This window comes from Camellia sinensis, chromosome 7 (assembly GCF_055761805.1).
Source record: "Camellia sinensis isolate YWXY chromosome 7, ASM5576180v1, whole genome shotgun sequence".
Taxonomy (NCBI): Eukaryota; Viridiplantae; Streptophyta; class Magnoliopsida; order Ericales; family Theaceae; genus Camellia; species Camellia sinensis.
In genome coordinates this window covers 53,574,645-53,595,626 of record NC_138967.1, presented here as the reverse complement: position 1 = coordinate 53,595,626, position 20,982 = coordinate 53,574,645, and the positions used below count along the sequence as shown (strand labels likewise).

Genomic DNA, 20,982 nt, shown 5'->3' with positions numbered 1-20,982 from the left:
TTAAAAATATATATATATATATATATTCCACAAAATTAAGTTTCTTGAAGGACATGCAATGTTATTGATGAAATTATCCATCATGATTTCAAAAAGAAAAAATGGATACATTTTTAGGTTTTTGAAACTATTTCAATGGCTTCCAACAAAAATTAAATTAAATTAAATCAATCAAATATATCATTCCACATCATAGACTAAAAGATTATAAGATTCAAAGATTTCAAAAAGCATCACTGACTAAAAAGAGAGAACAAAAAGAAATTAGGATGCAACATGAGTTGCACTAACTATTCTCACTACCTTTTTCATTTCATCCTAGTTTCACACCTTAAAACACAAAAAGAAAAGCTTTGCATAAAGTTTGACTGTTTCCCATAACTAAAAAAACTCGAAAGACATTTCAAGTCATCGAATTAACTCAATAACATTTCAAAGTCATGCCCAATTTTTGAATCCTACACAACATTGATTTCTAATTTCTAACCTATAATTTCTAGATCACTCGTGTCAATTTATACCCAATGCAACAGAACAAACTCCTCCGGCAAGTGACGAAGTTTTAGTTAAGCAACAAAGTCTTCCTCTCCCCCCCCCCCCCCCCCCCACCCCCCCGTTTTGATAGATGTGAAATTCGACAAATTACACCAAACATCTTACCATTACTAAAAGTATCTTCTGACCTCACAATCAAAGGTATTTGAGAAGATCACCACAAAACAACCAATAGTTCAAGCAACTACATCAGATCATGTGAAAGAAAGCAATTCTTGCCTGTGACTTTCAAATCTATCAGTCAGATTGGTGTCTGTTTCCCTTGTCTATTCTTTGTACAGAAAACCTAAAGAAAAGGTGGGGGAGTAGAGGAACAGAAAAAGAAACAAAAGGAAAAGAGAGAAAAAAGAAAACCAAAAGAAAAAAAGGGGAAAAAAAGGGGAAAAAAACAAAAACAAAATGGGAGTGACATCCACTTTTTGCTGTATGCATTAACCCATGTCGGGAACCACAATATCAGCTCTCAATCCACCATATCACAGCACACCTTAACAAGCAGCAGCAAAGAAACAGCAAGGGGGAAATGGGGCAGAAATGAAAAATAAAAATAAGAGAGAGAGAGAGAGAGAGCGCAAACATTAAAAATATTGGTTTTAGATACTGATCAAATCAAGTAATACATGAATAAAGACGGAAAAACCTAATAATAAGGTAAAACTGTGTTTTAACAGAAACTTTTTCTTCGTGGTTCCTCTAATCAATGTTACCAATGGAATCACCAAGACTTCAGAAATATGCATCAAAGACAAATTTGCCAATGTGATATGCACTGTTCTTTGTTCGAAATGAAAAACTATTATGTCCATGCCAGAAGTCCTCAACCAAAAGAAACACCACCAACGCAAAAATTATGATAATAATTAGAATATAGGGATCCATGATAATTGGTGATTTTGGTGTTGATGGAGATAAAAGAAAACATGAGACGATATTGGAGTACCAATGCCACAAATTTATGGCCCCAAACATGAACAGTAAAGTGACAGTGATTAAACAACATGGTTTCTATGCAGACAGCATTAAGTGTACACGGAACAAGCAGGAAAGCCAGATGAATTATCTGGTATTTAAGAAGTATGGTCAGTTCCAACACCTATACATGGGAAACAAAAAATGGAAATCTCCAAACAAAGATTTCACAAGGGAATTACCTGTTAAAAGACAACTTTTTAAGTTTAGTCAATCCGCTCATACTCAACATGGTGTAATAGTGATGATATTCATCTCGGCAACACAACAGCTGGTTGCAGTCGGCCTTAAGAGAAGCTTCCCTAACCAAACAATTTCCGGAGGAGAACAACAATCAAAAAGCAAAGGGGGAAAAAGAAAAAAAAAAAAGAAAAAGAAAAAAAAAAAAAGATGAGGAAAGTAGTGAGGCACAAAAATATTGATAGATATCAGCAAGCTTAAGTTTCTTAATGAAATGTTTTAATCCCAAACAATGATCATTTAGCACTCCTAAAAGATTCAAGAACTGGCAAGAAAGCATGACAGCAGAAGCGCCTGTCATAAAATCACCAAAATCTGCAACTGCATACCTTCATATACAAATCAGAAAGAAACAACCATGCCCTATTGATCTGATAATGCGCCAAAAGAAACCAGCATGTAAAACCTGCAGCGTTTGGAACGTAACAGGCCCACCAAACTATTAAGGGTAAATATAATGGAGCCTATAATCAACTACATCAGAATGAAAAGCCTAACAAAATACTACACTTTCTCCACATATTCCGTCGGTGGAAGGAAATAAGGAAAATCATACATACAGACCTTATGTCTTGAGGGGATGAACTTTCATAAAATATAACAAACATAAAGTATGGCTTCATAAGCTCAGTCATAAAAGTATGCTTATCTTCACCAAATAACACATACGGATTCAGCTTATTTAGATCAGACAACCCTGCAATATTTTATGATGTAAATCCCTATCCTACATATAAAGAACATTCTACATCAAAAAAATACCCAACTTCAACAGATCTATATATCTTAGATTAATGACATAACATGCAGTCTCAAACTAATCATGATATAGTCACTTCAATCCAGAAATTCACTACTAGTGAGAGATTATAGTTCAACATACATCAAGCAGCTAAAGAAGTTTGATAAAAACATTGCACAGTTGATCCTAGACAGGAGAGCAGCAGACATCTCAAAAGCATTTGACCATACGAGATCAGCTCAGACATTATAATCAATATGTTCCAACTGGACCTGCAAAAGAAAGGAGGAAGGACGGGAAAAACCAAAAAAAAAAAAAAAAAAGGAAAAAAAAAAGAAAGAAAGAAAGAAAGAAAAAGAAAAAATAAATTATTCAATGATGAACCAAAAAGCCCAGCAGGGAAATTCTGAGCACCAAAAGAAACATCAACCGATCTTCTGAGGGACTGCTCGTTCTGCAGGAACTAGGATTGCAATCCTCTGAAACCATCTTGGATAACATATTCAAGACGAATTTCCACATGCTTCTAAAATTGGACCCAGTTCCCATCATAGACATAATAACTCCTGTCACCATCACCCACAAATGGAAACTCTTTATCCAATTCTATCTCCACAGTTCAGTTCATATTTCTTCAGTAAAATGTTAATCCTGTATGGCAGTCTCAGTCTTCTCATAATCACTGTCTTCCCCTCTAGAGCTTTCATGCTTATCCCCATCACTTCCACCTTCTACGTTGTCATTGTGTATAACAGAGAAGATTTTTTTGTAAGTTACTGGAGAAGAGACAGATGTCCCATCATCGTCCAAGTTCACCAAACCCTTTGACTTCTTGTTAGGTTCCTGAAAGGAATCATCAGATTTGGCAGGTCTTTCATCATTATGTTTTGTCTTTTCATCTTTAGTTTTGTCTATTCCATTATCATCGGAAAAAAGCATATTTTCAGCAGATTTTGACCTTGAGCGCCCTCTGTGTCTCGACTTGTGTTCATCCGAATGTCTTTGAGACATCCTACTTCCTTTGTGGCGCTTACCTTCTGCAGATATCGACCTGGACCGCCTTCTGTCACGAACCTTTGACTTCTCATCTCTGCCTCTCTCCACTTTATCTCTGGAGTGATGCTTATCTTCTGGAGATTTTGACCTAGAACGCCTTCTGTGTTTTGATTTGTTTTCATCCAAAACTTTTGGGGACAACCTTCTTCCTCCGTGACGCTTGCCTTCTGCTGACACTGACCTGGACCGCCTTCTGTCACGATGTTTTGACTTTTCTTCTCTGTTTCCATCCTTTTTATCGTTTGTGTGATGCCTAACTTCCAGAGATTTTGACCTAGAGCGCTTTCTGGGTTTTGATTTTCTGTCATCATCACTTATCGGGGGTGACCTGCTTCCTCTATGATGTCCTGGTGATCTCGAACTAGCACGAGAAGACTTCTTTGTCCTACGCTTTGAACTTTCTTGACGATGTTTTGGCGAGTCAGAATCATCTTGATATGGTTTTCTTGTTAAAGGACTCACACTCCGACTCCTGTTTCTCCTCGAAGCATAAGAATGATGATCATGTGATCTTCCTGAATCCCGCCTTCTACTTCTGTCACTATCATCCCTACTGTCCCTATAGGACCGCCATTCATTTTCATACCTGGAGTAATGGCGTGATCTCAATGGTGATCTGGACCTATAATATCTTGAATGACGGGATCGAGGAGAGAAAGAACGAGACCTCCTCCTCCTCTGATAACTGACAGGAGACTTTGACTTGGACCTTGATCTGGACTTGGACCTTGCACGAGTAGTGGGTGGTGGTGACCTGCGGACATTAGCACGAATTGATTAAGATAAGTTTCTGTCAAGAATGATGAGAGTGCAATAAACAATCTAAACATTCACAAACCTGGCATTGAAACACAAGATATCAAGAAGTATATATGGCTACTCAAGGAGAAATTAAATTAGTGTGCTTTAACCAATACCAGCCTCTACAATGGAATCATGTTACAGAACTACATAAACAAATAACCATCAAACCAAAATAATCTCAAGCAAGTGCTAAGGTCATCACGCATATTCAACCACAAGTCCAGGGATGCCTCACATCCCTGATAATGGAGAGGGAACTTTAGCTTAATTTTATAATGTAATACACTCTAGATTTTAAGAGAAATTTTCCCGAAAAATGAAAGCAAAGGCACATGAGAATAAGTAGAACATGCAAACACATAGGACCAAATTAAAGAATAACAAGAGTTGATTGATCAAACTAAACATTCGCAAACTTAGCATTGTACCACAAAACATCACAAAATAAATGGCTACTCAACGGGAAATCAAAATCTACCAAACCATATCAGCATAAACCAAACCAAACTAAACCAAGCCTTAAGTCCCATCACATGGGGTCGGCTGCATGAATCATTCTTCTCCACTCGACTCTATCCAAGACTATTTCATTAGTCAAATTAAGAAGATTCATATCTCTATTTACTACAATAGTCCACGTCAATCTAAGTCTATATCTTTCCCTAACACTATCATCTACCGTCACTGTATCGCTTCTCTTCACTGTATCGCTTCTCTTCACTACTGCTTGGTCTCCATTGTATATGACCAAACCATCTCAATCTAGTATCTCTCAACTTATCTTCTATTGGTAGGTACTACTTTGACCCATTCTCAAATACTCATTCATAACTCTGTCTTTTCTAGTCTTGTCACGCACCCATCTTAGCATCCTCATCTCAACAACACTCATCTTATCTACATGTTGTTTCGTAGTTGCCCAATATTGTCTAATAACCATTCTATAGAACTTCCATTTTAGTCTAATGGGTACTCGTTTATCGCACAGTACTCTAGACGCACTCCTCCACTTAAGCCACCCCGCCTTAATTTTGTAGACCACATCCGCTCCAATCATTGTGATAATCAATCCTAAATAATAAAAAATTTTGTTCTTAAGTAGTTCTTGATTCTTAATCTTCACTTCTCCTCTGCTTCCATTGTGACTGTTGCAAAAATTACACTCCATATACTATCTTAATTCTGTTTATCCTAAATCCTTTAGATTCAAGTGCTTTTCTCCAAATCTCCAACTTAGTGTTAACTCCTTCTCTAGTCTCATCCACTAACACGATATCATCTACAAAAAAGATATACTATGGCACATCATCTTAACTATTGCACATCAACTCATCTATAACTAAAGCGAAAAGATAAGGAATTAAGGTTTGATCCTTGATGTAACCCTACAGTAAGTGAAAATTCACTCGTCTCTCCAACAGGCGATCCAATAGTAGTCACTGCACCTTCATACATATCCCTAATCACATCAATGTAACATTTTGTCACACCTTTCTTCTCTAACACAACACCCACCAAATGATATCCCGAGACACTTTATCATATGCTTTCTCAAGATCAATAAAAATCATATGAATATCTCTTTTCTTTTCTCTATATTTTTCTATTACTCTCCTCAAAAGATAGGTCGCTTCCATTGTTGACCTACCAGGCATAAACCCGAATTGATTCGCTGACACCTCTGTTATATCTCGCAAACCAAACCATATCAGCATCCATAATCAAATTCTGCTACATTAAATTAAATAAAACTAATAAGCACCCAAGGTCCTCTCATATTGTTCTACCATTTCTAGGGATGCCTCATATCCTTGATCATGAGGGAACTTTGACCTTCTCTTTGAAGGTAAGACGTGTGAAATTGTCTTATCCAAACAATCCAATGAGGAAGATATTTATTCCTCAAATCGTTTTATGTATTAAAATCTCCACTCCATCACAGTGAGTGACCATTTAAAAACACAGGATAATAACAAATCTATCCTATTATAGTAGTACAATATTCAGACTAATTAGTATGTTTTCCTAAAATGCTGTCACTCAACTGAATACTTTAAAAAACATTAGAAAGGGTTACTGAATATTTTATGACTAACTAATTTAACTAACACATTTCATTCAGAAGCTCATATCACTAATGTACTCTTTGCCATCATTCAACCCGTATTGCAGATTTAACTAACACATTTCATTCAGAAGCACATATCACTTTATACCTGGCCATCCCCCAAAAAAAAAATTCAAAAGTTCAAGCAACAAATTCTTCCTTCCTCTAGGCAAGATCTCTGTTCCCAGGACACTGATGCCACCCAGAAAATTTTAAATTTTCAAGAAAAACACTACACATAAACATCTATACAATGAACCATGTATTTACACAAGCCCGATCTGATCATTTCCAAAAAAAATTTACCCAGACCTGGCAGGCGTGTCACAAATAAATAAATAAACAAAATAGAAGTTCAAGCAAAAAAATTATCTCCTCTAGGCAAGATCTCTGTTTGCAGGACACTGATGCCTCCCAGAAAATTTTAAATTTTCAAGAAAAATACGGTACATAGCATCTATATAATGAACCATGGTATTCACAAAAGCCGATCTAATTATTTCCAGAAAATTTACCCCTCAGTGTTGCTAAACACAAAAGTCATCATTCAAGCTCCAGCACAGAAGTGACAGGACAACCATTATTGATTCATAATGAGGGCATCCCTATAGTCATTTGCTATCACAAATAAATAAATAAAATAGAAGTTCAAGCAAAAATATATTTTCTCCACTAGGCAAGATCTCCATTTGCAGGACACTGATACGTCCCAGAAAATTTTAAATTTTCAAGAAAAATACTGCACATGACATCTATATGATGAACCATGATATTTACACAAGCCCGATCTAATCATTTCCAGAAAATTTGCCCGTCAGTGTTGCTAAACAGAAAAGTGTTACATCATTCAAGCTCCAGCACAAAAGTGACGGGGCAACATTATTGATTCATAATAAGGACATCCCTATCTTCATTTGCTAAGACATTCGCAAGGCAGTTAAGAAAGAAAATGAGCAACAATCCTTTTATCATTGAAACTGTTGCATACCTAGACTTTTTATCTGTTTCCATAACTTCATTTTCAGGTCCATCAGCTTTCAGCTTTTTACTTATTTCTGCAGCTCTAGCTGCTGCAAGTTCTGTTGCAGTCTTCATGGTTGCAGCTCGGTTAGCTGCTTGCTGTGCAGTCATTGTTTGTTGCATTAACAGAGCCTGCTGAAATTGCATCTGTTGCACAGCCACTGCTTGCTGCATCACCAAGGGCAATGAAGATGAAGCAAGTGGCGAATTCAAGAGAGGTGGCTTTGGAGGAAGTGATTTGGCCATTTCAACATTCAATGGCCGACCCCCAACATCCATATTGTTCAATGCCAAAGCAGCAGTTGCTTCTTCTGGTTTTGAATATTCAATGTAAGCAAAATGCTTTGAATCAGTGATACTACACTCAACAACTGTGCCACAAAAACTAAAAAGTTGTTTCAACTGGTCCACTGTGAGAAGTGGGCTGAGGTTGCTAACTTGTAGAGTTTTTTTAAGGGAATCGGCCTTCCCATCTTTGTCAGCTGATCCTGATAAGATGAACAACGAAAATGTCAAGTACCTCAGAAAGACATGAGGCATCAATGAAGACATATAAAACAGAAGCAAAAACATTTTTAATTGAGGAATCAAATATCTGAGAGCACACTACAATTCTGAGAAGGTGAAAATCATCTGCAGTATTTACTAAAATTACAGACGACAAGTCCATTTGTTATCAAATGAACTAAGAAAAACTACCATGTGTTGATTTAAGTTCCTCAGTGCAAAATGTGATGTTCACTAACAACATTTTCCAGGAAACAACCAAAACCAAGCTATCAACCATAAGGCCATTTAACATTAACAACAACATTTAAAAGTAACACCACAGTAAAAATAAAGGGATACCAGAAGAGTGTTTGGCAGACTGGGCTTGCGCTTGCGCCTGAGCAGCATGAGCTTGAAGGGCTTGAGCAGCAACAATTGCCTGAGCAGCAGCCATTGCAGCTGCAGAAGGCGCCATAGGCACTTGACTCAGAGTTCCCATGGTGGTGGTGGCAGCTAATGCAGTCATCAGCAAATTGTGAGGTGGGTGATTGAATTTACAATCAGTCTTGACACAGCGCCCATTAAGATACTCTTGGCAAACTTCACCAAGAGATGCTCCAATTCCAGGCAATACTACTCCCCCTGAAGCCCCAGTAATGATACCCGGAATCATTCCAAGCAATCCTGGGAATGATCCAGAAAAAGAACCTGAATAATTTGGCATATTGGGCATGGTCTGGTTAACTAAATTCGGAAATGTAGCCGCTGGGGCCAGACCGAGCAGCCCGCCAGTAGTAGTTCCTGTACAACCACAGATTTCACATTCAAAATTAATAATATTCATCTAGAATTACTTATCATCTGATTAAAGAACATAATGTAGAACGAACATATCAAGAATATTTCAAATTTGGTCACCAACAAGACAATTCATTTTAAAGAAACAACGAAGCATATTTTTCAGTCATGCATTATTTAAAAAGTCAATATCAGTTTCACAAGCAAACCAGGAAGTACTTGCAAAACTCAAAATAAGCAATGGACACATTTGCATAGATTTTGACCAAGTCTAAGAGGGATTAAGATTCTCTCCTTTCTATTATGGTAATGCATTATCAAAATTTAAAAAAGTAAAGATATACGAACAACAAAAATTATATTGATGTGGCTAAATGTTGACATTTCTCTTTGAATCAAAACACCTATGAAGATGCTTTTTTATTTATAATGATATTGACACATTGCAACAAAATTGAAACAATGACTAAAATGACATTTCACCTAAACTATAGGGACCAATAGCGTAATTTACCCATCAACTTATAAGCTGCAACAAAGTAACCCATAGCAATAATATATGTAGCTTAAGAGCATCTCCAAAGGACTCTTTAAAAGAGGCTTGTTGGCTATTATAGCTAGCATCAACATATTTTAGTCAGTCCAGCGGGATAGCTATTACAATAGCTATTTTAACAAAATTCTTCAACGCTAGCTACATTTGAAGAGCCTTGGGAAGCTCTTTAAACAATTTGTGCAGATAGATAAGTAAAATAAAGAGTAGATTTGGAGTACATCGATAAAAAAGAAATTAGGCAAACTAAAGAACATACATTTTTTTATATTTTAGCTAGTGAAAAATGAAGAGTATAGTTGGAGTTGCTCTTAATGGTGTGCTTGGGACACCAATCACCACAGTTGCTGTCAAGTTTTTCTTTTTTCTTTTTGAATAAGTAAACTTATATTTTCAAAATAAGAGATACGATAAAACTCAAAACACACTTTCAAGCTCAAAATCACAGCTTCTGTCAAATGGATTGGTCTGGTCTCCAAGCCACTATGAAGGGTGTTGTTTGGATCTATGGGTTCATCACCTATCTTATTTCAATAATCTGATTCGTTCATTTTTTAAGTTTGTGCGTATATCACTCATGAAATAAAAAAATCAGATTGATTTGATAATCACAGTTTTATTGTTTTATCATATTGTTCTTTAAAAAAATTGATGATTTAAAAACTAGACCATATGTTCTTTTATAGATAAATACGATAAAATCATATGCCTTCTTCAATTATTAGATCAATCTGATCTTTTCTTTTATGAGTGATATATACCCAATGATCTACAAAATGAACAAATTGGATTATCAAAATGGCATCCATAGTGAGCCCACCGGCCAGAATGTGGATAGTAATTCAACAAATGACTGAGATTTGGGCCTTTTTATAATTCAACAGATGACTGAGATTTCTCTAATTTCATCGTTGAAGTAGAAACCTCAAATTTAGTGAATCTAAATTTTATACGATTATGTAAAAAAATTCTGAAAGAATAATATTTTCCCAAACCAAGTGATGATTTTTGTGGCCCATATTCCTAAAACAAGGCAAAAATGAGTTACATTAAGGATATATAATATAAATAATAAAATTGTTCCTTCCTCTAAAAGTTTAAATTTTGATGATCAACAATGCAACATAATATCAGAGTGGACAATAAATCTTGTGTTCGAATTTCATCGCCTATTCGATAAATAAAATATTTGTACATGTTTAACCTGCTTACAAAGAAGAGTAACATCATGTGAGAGAACATATTAAAGATATAATATAAACAATATATACACACATAATTATGAGAAAACAAACAGTTAGTTTTGGCTTATTAGGACAAGTCATGCTAAGCCACTTAACACAGATACAGAAGGAGGATTTGATCACTCCTAATCATGAATAATACAAATAATTAATTGTTAATAAGATAGTGAACTTGTGGGTCACACCCACTAAAACAATATGTTCTATACACAAGAGACTCAACATATCCCACAATTTCCATAACTTCACACAACTAGTGGACTATCCTATCTACTCCTATCAACTTATCTTAATTATCCCAATAGCATGATACACGCACAATGACACAATTTTCACCGATAACTTGGAATTTTCTCTTGAGATCAAGACTCCCATGATGTTTCTAAACTCCTAAACCTCAACACTAACACTATTCATATACTATTACACAAATATAATACACCTTGGCATTGAACACACACTGCATATCATGAATGCATTTCTAGAGTTTCATTCTAAGGGAATCTTTTGCTCTAAAGGATAGACTTTGTGAAAGTAAAACTGTGCACTGATACCACTCTCTAACAAGAGCAGTAACCATTTAGAGTATCACACCCTTACTGAATGACCTTAGAAATTCGATTGGAATCATGTTCAGCTAGCATAACTTTGAATCAGAGTTCTTGGTCCAAAAACATGAATAAATACAAATAATTACAGGATGCATTAATTGTCAATAAGATTTAGGGTGATTCTTTAGTTGGTACAAATATGCATCTGCATTATAAAAAAATGACTAAAATAACCCACCCCTCCAGCCACCACCCATCACCATTGTCAACCACCCTCCAACTCCAACCACTACTGCCTTCGATCACCGCCAACGAGTCCCCCCATCTCTAGTAACCACCTTTGGTCGCCAACAACCACCTCCCTACCACCAGCAACGACTTCTAACCACAACCTTAGCAACCATCTCTGACCATCACCTCTCGCTAGCAACCACTTGTAGCTACCCCTTATAAATTGTTTTCAAAACAAGTTTATGAAACATGTGCATACCAAACAAGTTTTTGTCGTGTATTTAAGAAAAAATAGACATAAACATGTTTAAACAAAATATAGTAAATTGTAAGGGCTTGTTTGGTAACTTTTATATATATAATTTTATGCTTACATTTACAAAAAATTTCAAAACTGTAAACAAAATCCCGTTTGGTTTCTATTTTTGTTTTCAAAAAGTTGTAAATTTTGTAAACACAAAAAATTGGTTTCACTTGTTTAAATTTTTTTATTTTTTTTTTTCCCCATTTCTTCCTGTTTGTCCCACCCTTTCCAACCACCACCCATTGCTTATCACCACCGACTACCATCGTTAATGGCCCCCTTCACCAACCACCTCTATCCACCACCTTCCACTAGCGATCACCACCTTTGGCCACCACCTCTTGTTGAAACCACCTCAAGCAGCCAGCCGACCACCATCTCCAATCATCAGCAATCACTTTCAGCCATCACTTCACATGGCCAGCAACCAACTCCGACCACTGGTAACCATCTCCCACTAGTGGCCACCACCTCCCACTGTCGACAAACACCTCTTTTCACTTGTTTTCAAAACAACATTTTAAAATACTTCTTTACCAAACATTTTTTTTTTCTCCTTTTTCTTTTGACCCAAAATAAACATGAACATGTTTACTATTTTTTGTAAAATAAAAATAGTAAATTGTAAATGTTGCCAAACACCACCTAAATGTTTACAAATAGACACAAGGTAGAGTTTTTTATGATTGAAGTTTTATTCCCTTTTTTGAAGTTACAAGTAACAAATTGAAGTCTAATCATGATGATTAGTCACTAGTAGGATTGAGATTTCATTTTGCCAATCAAATTTATTTGTTTTGCAGTTTTCTGCATAATACCATCCATTTCCTTCTTACAAGTTTTTGTTCTTATTTTATTCAAAGAATCACATAATGGAAAAAGAGCACATGAATAAAATCTTCTTTGGTTAAATCACTGATGCACATGAAAGGATTTTGTCCCACTATTGTCAACTTTAACCAAGGGATATTGTTAATAAAACCTCTGAAGCTGGAACGAAGTCATTAAAGACTCAACTCGCTCTTTAGATATTGCAGATCTGGCTCTAGTCCTGCTTTCTAGAATTTTAGCCCAATTTTTCTTCATCCTCTTCCTTGGAGAAATTCTCTTCAGTCGCCATTCATTATCTTGAGGTCCCAAATCAATAATGGTCAACCACATAAAAAATAAAAATAAAAAAGAGAGACCCACCCATTTGCACCTACCCCTAGATATGTAGGGTTTCCCATCCACCTTTATTAATTGACTAGACTACATTAATAGAATTATAAAGGGCCTTGTAAAAGTTTGCCCTTCTTAAGGGACAATACGAAAAGCCTAAAAAATTAGAATCAGCTTGTTTGGTTTTGGTTTTCAGAAAACAGTTGTCAAAAAATTCTATTTTTTTATTTTCCGTATTTTAATGTTTTCAATGAATTTATTTAATATTTTAAGCAATTTTTTAAAATTTTTCAACACACCTAACATAAATACACTTAAAAAGTAAAATATTTGTGAAAAAAATCTTTAAAAAATTCACTAAATACCAAAAATACGAAAATTCAGTACATTTTTCGTATTTTTGTATATTTATTACTTTTTTAAAATATTTTTTCACAAATATTTTATTATTTAGATATATCTAAGTAAGGTGCATATAAAAAAGTAAAAAAAAAAATGCTTAAAATTTTAAAAATATTCACTAAAATCAAAAAAAGACGAAAAATAAAAAACTCAATTCTCAAAAAACTAAATTTAAAAAACTGAAACCAAACACACTGAATAGTATTCTGCCACTGAAGCAAGTAATACACTTAGTTTGGTTGTTAAGAGTTTTGATTGAAGTATCGAAACACAAAACATGTTTAACAAGCTAAAACTGTGCATGACAAGGTGAAACATAGAAACAACAAATGCCAAGTCTAAGGACACTACAAATAAACAAAAGTAAACAAAGGCCAACCAAATTGTTGAAGAAAGGGGATCTAGTCATGGTTTTCCTGCAGCACGAAACATTTCCAATCACTACACAAGCTCGCATCAAGAAAATATGGTTCGTACAAAGTTCTAAAGAGGATCAGTGATAATGCAAATGTGAATGATCTTCCTGAGGACATGAAGATTTCTAAGACTTCTAATATAGCTGATTTGTTTGAATAAATCTATCCATATTCAAACTCGAGGTTGAGTTCTTCTCAAGTAGAGGGGACTGATGTAGGACAAGTAGCTGAGGAGTTTCTAGAATAGTTGGAGTGTAAAAAATCCATGAGGTTAGAAAAAGGAACTGAGCTAAGACTGTTGTTACAAAACAAATCAAGGACCAAGCTAGTGAGATTGGATTAACGAGATCAGGAATCTTTCAAAACTGGTAGCCTAATCAATTTGTAATATCATGTACATCATATAAATTTCTTTGTAAAAGCTTATGGATTTGTGCAGTATAAGCTACACTGAAAATGTTGTATACACAATGTGGTTGACTTCAACTCCAATTCAGGCTAAAGCTTATAAAATTGTAAACAATTTTTTGTCTAGATATCAATATACATCTAAGAAGCATGGACACATGACACAGTTGCGAACACGTGACATGACAAGAATACGACATGGACACACCCACACGACAATGTTTTAAAAAAATATAGGACACGACACGCGGGGGACACTCACAAAATATATAATTGTATATATTTATTATATGTCATATACATTAATATATCATTCTAAGATAATAAATAAATGTAATATAACACTAATTTCCATAAATTGATATTATTTTCTTTTATCATTGTATTCTAAATTATTTTGTTCAAACTTATAATTAGTTTCATGTGTGTCTAATTAATGGATACATGTGTTTAAGCAATGGACACGTGTGTCTTTCAAGTGTCCAAAGAGTGTTCGAGTCTAAATTTTATTTAAAAAAATAGGACACGTTTTTTATGAGTGCCGAACACATGTCCGGAAGGTGTCCGATGAGTGTTGGACCGACACGCCACTTGTTGAACCGACACGCCACATACGCCACATTTTTAAAAGTGTCTGTGCTCCTTAGATATACATGCAGGATGCTACTTAACAAAAGAAACACATGCAAGCAGGATACTAATAAGGCCCGTTTGACATCATTTTTTAAATGGCTTTCTATTCTCAAACAAAAACAAAAGAAAATAACACAAAAACCAATTTGGTATAACTGTTCCAAAAATTGTTTTCAACAAAATTTCTTGAACAAGTCCCATTTTTAAGAAATAGTTAAAGTTGTTTTCCAAGTTTCAAAAAAAATGAAAACGAAATAAAAACAAATGTGCTTTCTAACTTATCATTACTTTGTTTCTAAAAAAACAAACAAAAATAAAAAGCCCAAAATGAAACCCAGAACAATGGAATGGTACCAAATTGAAGTAGGTCCTAAACTTCACATAACCTCCGTTCTATTTCTCAAAAAGCATCAGAACAGAAAAAATAATGGGACCATACAACAAACTCAAGCTAAAGTAGCTTTTCATGGAGTCCAATTTTTCCTCTCCTCATTAAAATCTTGGAATGTGAAAGAAGAATTATGGTAGTTTTGTTGCAACATCTCTTTCATTAAAGAGTTCTAGTGGGTTCATTTGCAATTTATTTCATTCCAACTTCAATTATTTAAAATTTCATATTTCCAAAACAACCACCTCTGGACTTGAGACACTCCCAGTCATAATTAGATCACAGTCTATGATTTCTTCATCTATTGTTCTAGTTCCAATCTCTAGAATCATTGATCTTCTAATTTGTGCCAGAGCATATGACAAGATTCTTCTTTCTCATAAATGGGCCCACTTTGTGTAGAGCCACAATCTACAGCCTAACCTAAGTCAAGGTAGTTAAGATTTGTCTATAGTGCACATAAAATACTCCATACCAAATGAAGCTTCAATTGAACCAAACATCTGCCATGAGATTCAACTTACGTAGCTAGAATTTGTGAAAGAAGGATTCTTATAAATGTGTATAAATTATTTAAAATCAAGATTTTATGATTAATTTATTTGAATTTATGTTGTGCTACATCGGTAAATAAGGGAGCCGACCTACTTTAATTAAGAGCACGTGCTCTTGTCTACTTAAAAGCACATAGTTTTGTCTTCTTATATATTCTCTATCACATAAGAAACATGGACACGGACACGCAACACGACACAGACACGACACGCCGACACACTAATTTTCAAAAACTGCAAGACACGACACGTGGGGGACACGCATGAAATATATAATTTTATATATTTATTATATGTTATATATAGGAATATATCATTCAAAAATAATAAAAAAAATACAATATGACACTAATCTCTATAAATTGATATAATTTTTGTTTTATTATTGTATCTTAAGTTGTTTTTTTCAAAATTATAATTAGTTTCACACGTGTCTAATCGATAGACATGTGTTTAAGAAACACACACGTGTGTCCTCAAAGTGTCCAAAGAGTATCCGGATCTTTAAAAGATATTAAAAAATATGACACATTTTGAAGAGTGTTGGACACATGTCGGGGAAGTGTCCAAATAGTGTCGATGTCCGACATGGAGACGTCACCTTCTTAGAAGTGTTCATGCTTCTTAGTCTGTCACTCTTTCAATGGGACTTCCTATTAAGCAGATTAGAGAAGTTCAATTACCATCTAGTGAATCAAAAAGAAGACAACATGCTTTCCTAAACATAGTGGAGGTTTAGGTACTTACCAGCTTGATCAACTCAATCATGCAACCAATTAGATTGACAAACTTTGGAGAAGAATGGTCACCTCATAGTGCAAAAGAACGAAGAGATTGTATCATTGACAAGGTTTTTATGTCCAACGGAATGTGCTTATGTAAAGGTATAAAAAAGTGGTGCCATGAGTTCATGAAACAAGTTTGTTTAGTGGTAAGTCAATGTTTTGAAAAGTGCGCCTAAGCACTCCCTTAGGCAAGAGGTTGTGAGGCAAAGCCTCAACACCTCAAGAGGACTAAGGCAGGGCGAGGTTGGGGCACTTGAAGTGCTCACCTCAGGCTAAAGATTTACTGAGGTGATTGCTTTTTTTAGGATTATGATTTGATCTCTTCCATTAATTTTTGAATTGTACTTTGCATTTGGCACATTAGGTCATACCTCATTAAAATTCTAAACTCTGTAGAGCATCCAAATTAAAGGTTGATTCTTATAAACAATTTTATCTCTCTTCTTTGTTTTTTACTTAACCGTTGGCGACTCTATCTCAAATTGGAAATGCATGCATGCATGCATCGTTTTCTTTTATTTGTTTTTTATTTTTTAAATTTTGGGGTAAATTTGGAAATTTTGTTCTTTACTTTGGATAAGCACGACCTTTTCGAGTATAAATGTTGCATGATTGTTGTTGGATACTGTTAAAATTCTGTTGTAAAAATTTTGTATCTTTGATTAATTTTTTATTGTTTATTCTGTTAAAATTTTATTCTTCTTTGATTAATGCTGCTGAATTTTTTTAATTTTGATTATTAGGTTTGTTGGATCATGGATATCTTATGTATTGGTATTTGGACTGTTGAATTTTACTAAATGTTTTAGGTTTTTCATGATATTTAATACATAGAATGTTGGATGCCTTGTGATTTTTTGAAATTATTGAGTTTTTATCAATGCTTTTTTTTAACTAAAATATTCTTGGTGTTTGCTCGCTTCAATTAAGCCATCACCTCGTGCTTGAGTCATAAGAGACCTTGACGCCTCATACCATAGAATTTTATGCTCCCATTCCAATGCTCGGATGTCTAAGGTCAAGTGTTTCTAGAAGGAGTTATTGCAGCCTTCGGATGTATATATATTCCCTTTAATAAGATTGGAGAATTCTACAATACACACCACATACCATATGCACCCTTAGTAACGCCATTTTTTTTTTTAGTTATGACCAATTTTCTTCTTTAGTTATGATATTATTTTGATATGTTTGGTTATGTCTCATGTAATGTTTAGTTAAAACTGTTTTTCTTTTAGTTATAACTCAAAAAGTATAAAATTATACCATTTTCTTCTTTAATTATAAGGTGCATCCGGTACACACCATAATCTTTCATTATAAACCTTCACTAATAGGATTTGGTATGTTAAAATTCCTTCAAAAGTGCCATTTTTTGAATGAGAGTCAATGCATTGAAATTGACAGCTTGCTTAAAACAAGGAACCAATTGTAGTTGCATGTGTAAATAGACAGGAATTAGGAGATGACATTCCTATTCATTGTAAGGTGGCATGAAAGGTGCGGTCACTTGTATTGATAATGTTTGGAGTTCAGGGACCTTTTCCACTTCAAGTAGTTGAGAAAATAATATAGTTGTTTTGCATTGTTTTTTGTTTTGGCATACCTTCAGCTAGGATGGGCCATCCCCTTAGGCACCCCCGTCATGTATTAACTTACTTCAAAATAGTTACATTTGTCAAAAAAAAAAAGGGGAAACACAAAAAAACAAAACAAATTAGTTTAGTAAAGTCCCTCAAAGCTTATTATCACCAAATATGCAGGATAATCATTTGTCAGAAGTAAAATAGTTACCTACCAGCTAAAAAAATATATAATAAAATAGTTAAAATAGCACTTCTATATACTACATCTATAGCTGCCAAACACAGATAATTAGTTAAACTACAACAATCACCTATTACTCATTCATAATTTCAATCTACACTAAACAATCACCCAAAGAACCATATAATTAACTTAGCAAAAATTACCCAAAAACAACTAAATCATACATATTGTTTACAATGAATTCATGTGTATAGACAAAGAATTTGAATTTCGAGAAAGTACCTTGACTGAAGAACACTGGAAAAGGGCTACCCATAATGGGCTTCCCATTACACTCCACATTCACCATATAATTCCCTCTTTTAGGAACCACATATGTCACTGTATAAGACCCATCTCCCATATCTTTCACAATCCCATCCTGATCCGATACCCCAACCCCCGCTCCGGCCAAAACCGTCACATTAATTTGAGCGCCACCATGCGGGACTTTCCGGCCATCAGAATCCTTCGTAACCACCACGAAAGACGATGGCGAGCACGCGGTGCCGCCCGCTATCCCGGTCCCCGCGGCGGTGCACTTGGCGGGGTCTACCGGCCCTATTGGTTTGTTAGCCAAGTCCTCGGCTTCCTCTTCTCCTTCACTATCCGAAAAATCCTCTCTTCGGGTCTTCTCAACGTCCTTGAATGTGGCTTCGAATGCGGCTTTCGCAGCCGCAGCTTTCTCGGCCTCGCTCTTGAGCTTGGCCTCCTCGGCTTGCTTCATCCATATGGGTTTCACCACAGCCAAGTTACGATCAGCCATGAAAACCCTAATTTGAAGAAACCCTAGAAGTGTATATATATATATGTATAGCCTATAGCCTTGAACTCTGATAGAAATCGAGAAAGAAAGAAATCAATGAATCAAAGATTCCATGAAGATAGCAATCAATGAATCAAAGATTCCATGAAGATAGCATTCCAAATGAATTGTTAGGAGATTGAGAAAAACCTTTGTTTGAAGAGAGACTGTTGAGAGGAAGAGAACCTTCGCTTGACGGCGAAGTGAGGAGATTAGGGCGATTGCATCGGGAATATTAGGGAAGGCTTCCAAACACACCCACTAAATGTCTATATACACCCATCTCATGGCTTGGTTTAGGATGTCCTAAATAAGTGTACTTTTTGATTTTTTATAAAAAGATGTACAGAAAATTAGAAAGGAGATGTTAATTGCTGTGATCCAAAAAAGATAAAAAAATAAAAATATGGACTAAAATAGGTTATGCCAAACCACCCCATAACTAAACAAATTTTTCACACTCAAATCATAATTCAAAAACTCATAAACTCAAAATACAATTTTATTCTCAAATCATAATTCTAAATCTCTACCAAACGCTACCTTCAATTTACATCATGGGCTTTGAGACGTGGGTAATTTACCTCCTTGACATCTAAAAATCACCATATAATTTTTTATGATTATTGGATTAAAATGCACAATTAATATTTCTATCTAATTTAACAATTCTGTACATTATACGTACGTACTGTGCAAATGGGAATGAAAAGATGGTTTTTCCCCAATATAAATGACTAAAAGCTTTATGGATATTAATTTTCGACCATACAATTAAACAGGGAACTTAGCTGGTGAGCACGTGACAGAATAAATTAAGCCAAACATCTATCAACGAGAATATGAGAATACCGCAGTGGTTCATCTACCCAAAGGCACGCCGACGATCAAGTCAGACACTTATCTCTCAAAGATATCAAATCAAGTATTCAATGCACAAGCAAAAGCATCACAAATAAAAACATATGTTAGACCCATGGGGGTGCCTCACTTTTATAATAATTAGTGTCTAACTTTCCCTAGAAGTCTTACTTCAGGGGACTTTATCCTTTACAAGGATAACATATATCATAATTCACACTATTCAGATTATATGAACTTCCTCAAGAGTCTCATCTCTATCCAAATAGGTAACTTAATGTTATCTAGGACTCTTATTTTTTATTCGAATATCTCAAATTTCGGCATTACCGCATCGAACCTCGGTAACGCCGCAATCACCTCGGCTAACATGACTTGCCCACGTGACATCTCAACCGACATCTCAAAGTCTCCTTGGTCATGTGGCGTCATTCTCAAAATACTTCCCCACAACTGCCCAAGTTTTCATTACCTCGACAATCTAAGGTGATGGAACCTTTATTGTCTAATCTTCTAACACGTCGGCTAAACAACATGCTAGAGACACTTCTCCAACTGAGGTCATGACTCGTCGGCGCCAAGAAACAAGGACTCAAGTGACCACTCATCAAGAATCAAGAACTAACATGTGCTTTCATCCAAGATCAACATCTCTACCGAGATCGCACTACTAGCCGAGATCATGACTCGCTAGTTCGAGAATTCCAAGAACTCAAGATGCGTGTGAGCTGTTATTCCATAACTGTCTCAACCGTATTGCCTCTGTGTGTCATCACCAGATTGGAGTGTACCAATCACGTCCCTATCCCGTTGTATCAGTTTTACCTTACGTCGCCTGACGTCAGCATGGGCATGTTGTCCAAGGCAGTTTCATCATGTTTTGCCCCTTTTTCGTTTTTTGACAAAACTTTCTTCCCGCTCTCTCTATCTTTCACTTTGCAAACACAAACCCTCTCTCTTCTCAAACTTTCTCTCTCTACAAAATTTCTCTCAAACCTCCATTGTCGTTCTTTTGAGCTCTTTGCAACCGTTTGTTTATCACCTTAGGCGAGCCTTTCATCGTTTGGTTCCAGTCAACATCATCGTCTGACTCTGGC

At 35.4% G+C, this 20,982-nt stretch overlaps 1 protein-coding gene across 3 annotated transcripts; it reads right to left on the bottom strand.

Moving 5' to 3' along the window:
* Positions 1-752: 752 nt before the first annotated feature.
* LOC114321843 (RNA recognition motif (RRM)-containing protein) lies at positions 753-19,267 on the bottom strand. Of its 3 annotated transcripts, none has more exons than XR_003650442.2 (7): positions 18,463-19,267; positions 8,343-8,783; positions 7,462-7,981; positions 2,648-4,316; positions 2,094-2,170; positions 1,707-1,826; positions 753-1,042 (listed from the first exon to the last, which is right to left on the bottom strand). XR_003650442.2 is itself a non-coding variant. In XM_028269080.2 (4 exons), exons 1-4 carry the CDS (start codon positions 18,983-18,985, stop codon positions 3,152-3,154), a joined length of 2,649 nt encoding a protein of 882 aa, XP_028124881.1. In that variant the 5' UTR covers positions 18,986-19,267; the 3' UTR covers positions 2,524-3,151. The 3 variants fall into 3 exon arrangements, 1 of the variants encoding a protein (XP_028124881.1); XR_003650443.2 differs by having other exon boundaries at positions 1,707-1,821; XM_028269080.2 differs by lacking the exons at positions 753-1,042; positions 1,707-1,826; positions 2,094-2,170 and having other exon boundaries at positions 2,524-4,316.
* Positions 19,268-20,982: the final 1,715 nt, after the last annotated feature.

Coding starts and splice junctions, on each gene's coding strand:
- LOC114321843 (XM_028269080.2), bottom strand. CDS start 18,985: ATGGCTGATCGTAACTTGGCTGTGGTGAAACCCATATGGATGAAGCAA. Junction 7,982..8,342: donor GTCTGCCAAACACTCTTCTG/GTATCCCTTTAT, acceptor TCATCTTATCAG/GATCAGCTGACAAAGATGGG. Junction 4,317..7,461: donor GAAACAGATAAAAAGTCTAG/GTATGCAACAGT, acceptor TAATGTCCGCAG/GTCACCACCACCCACTACTC.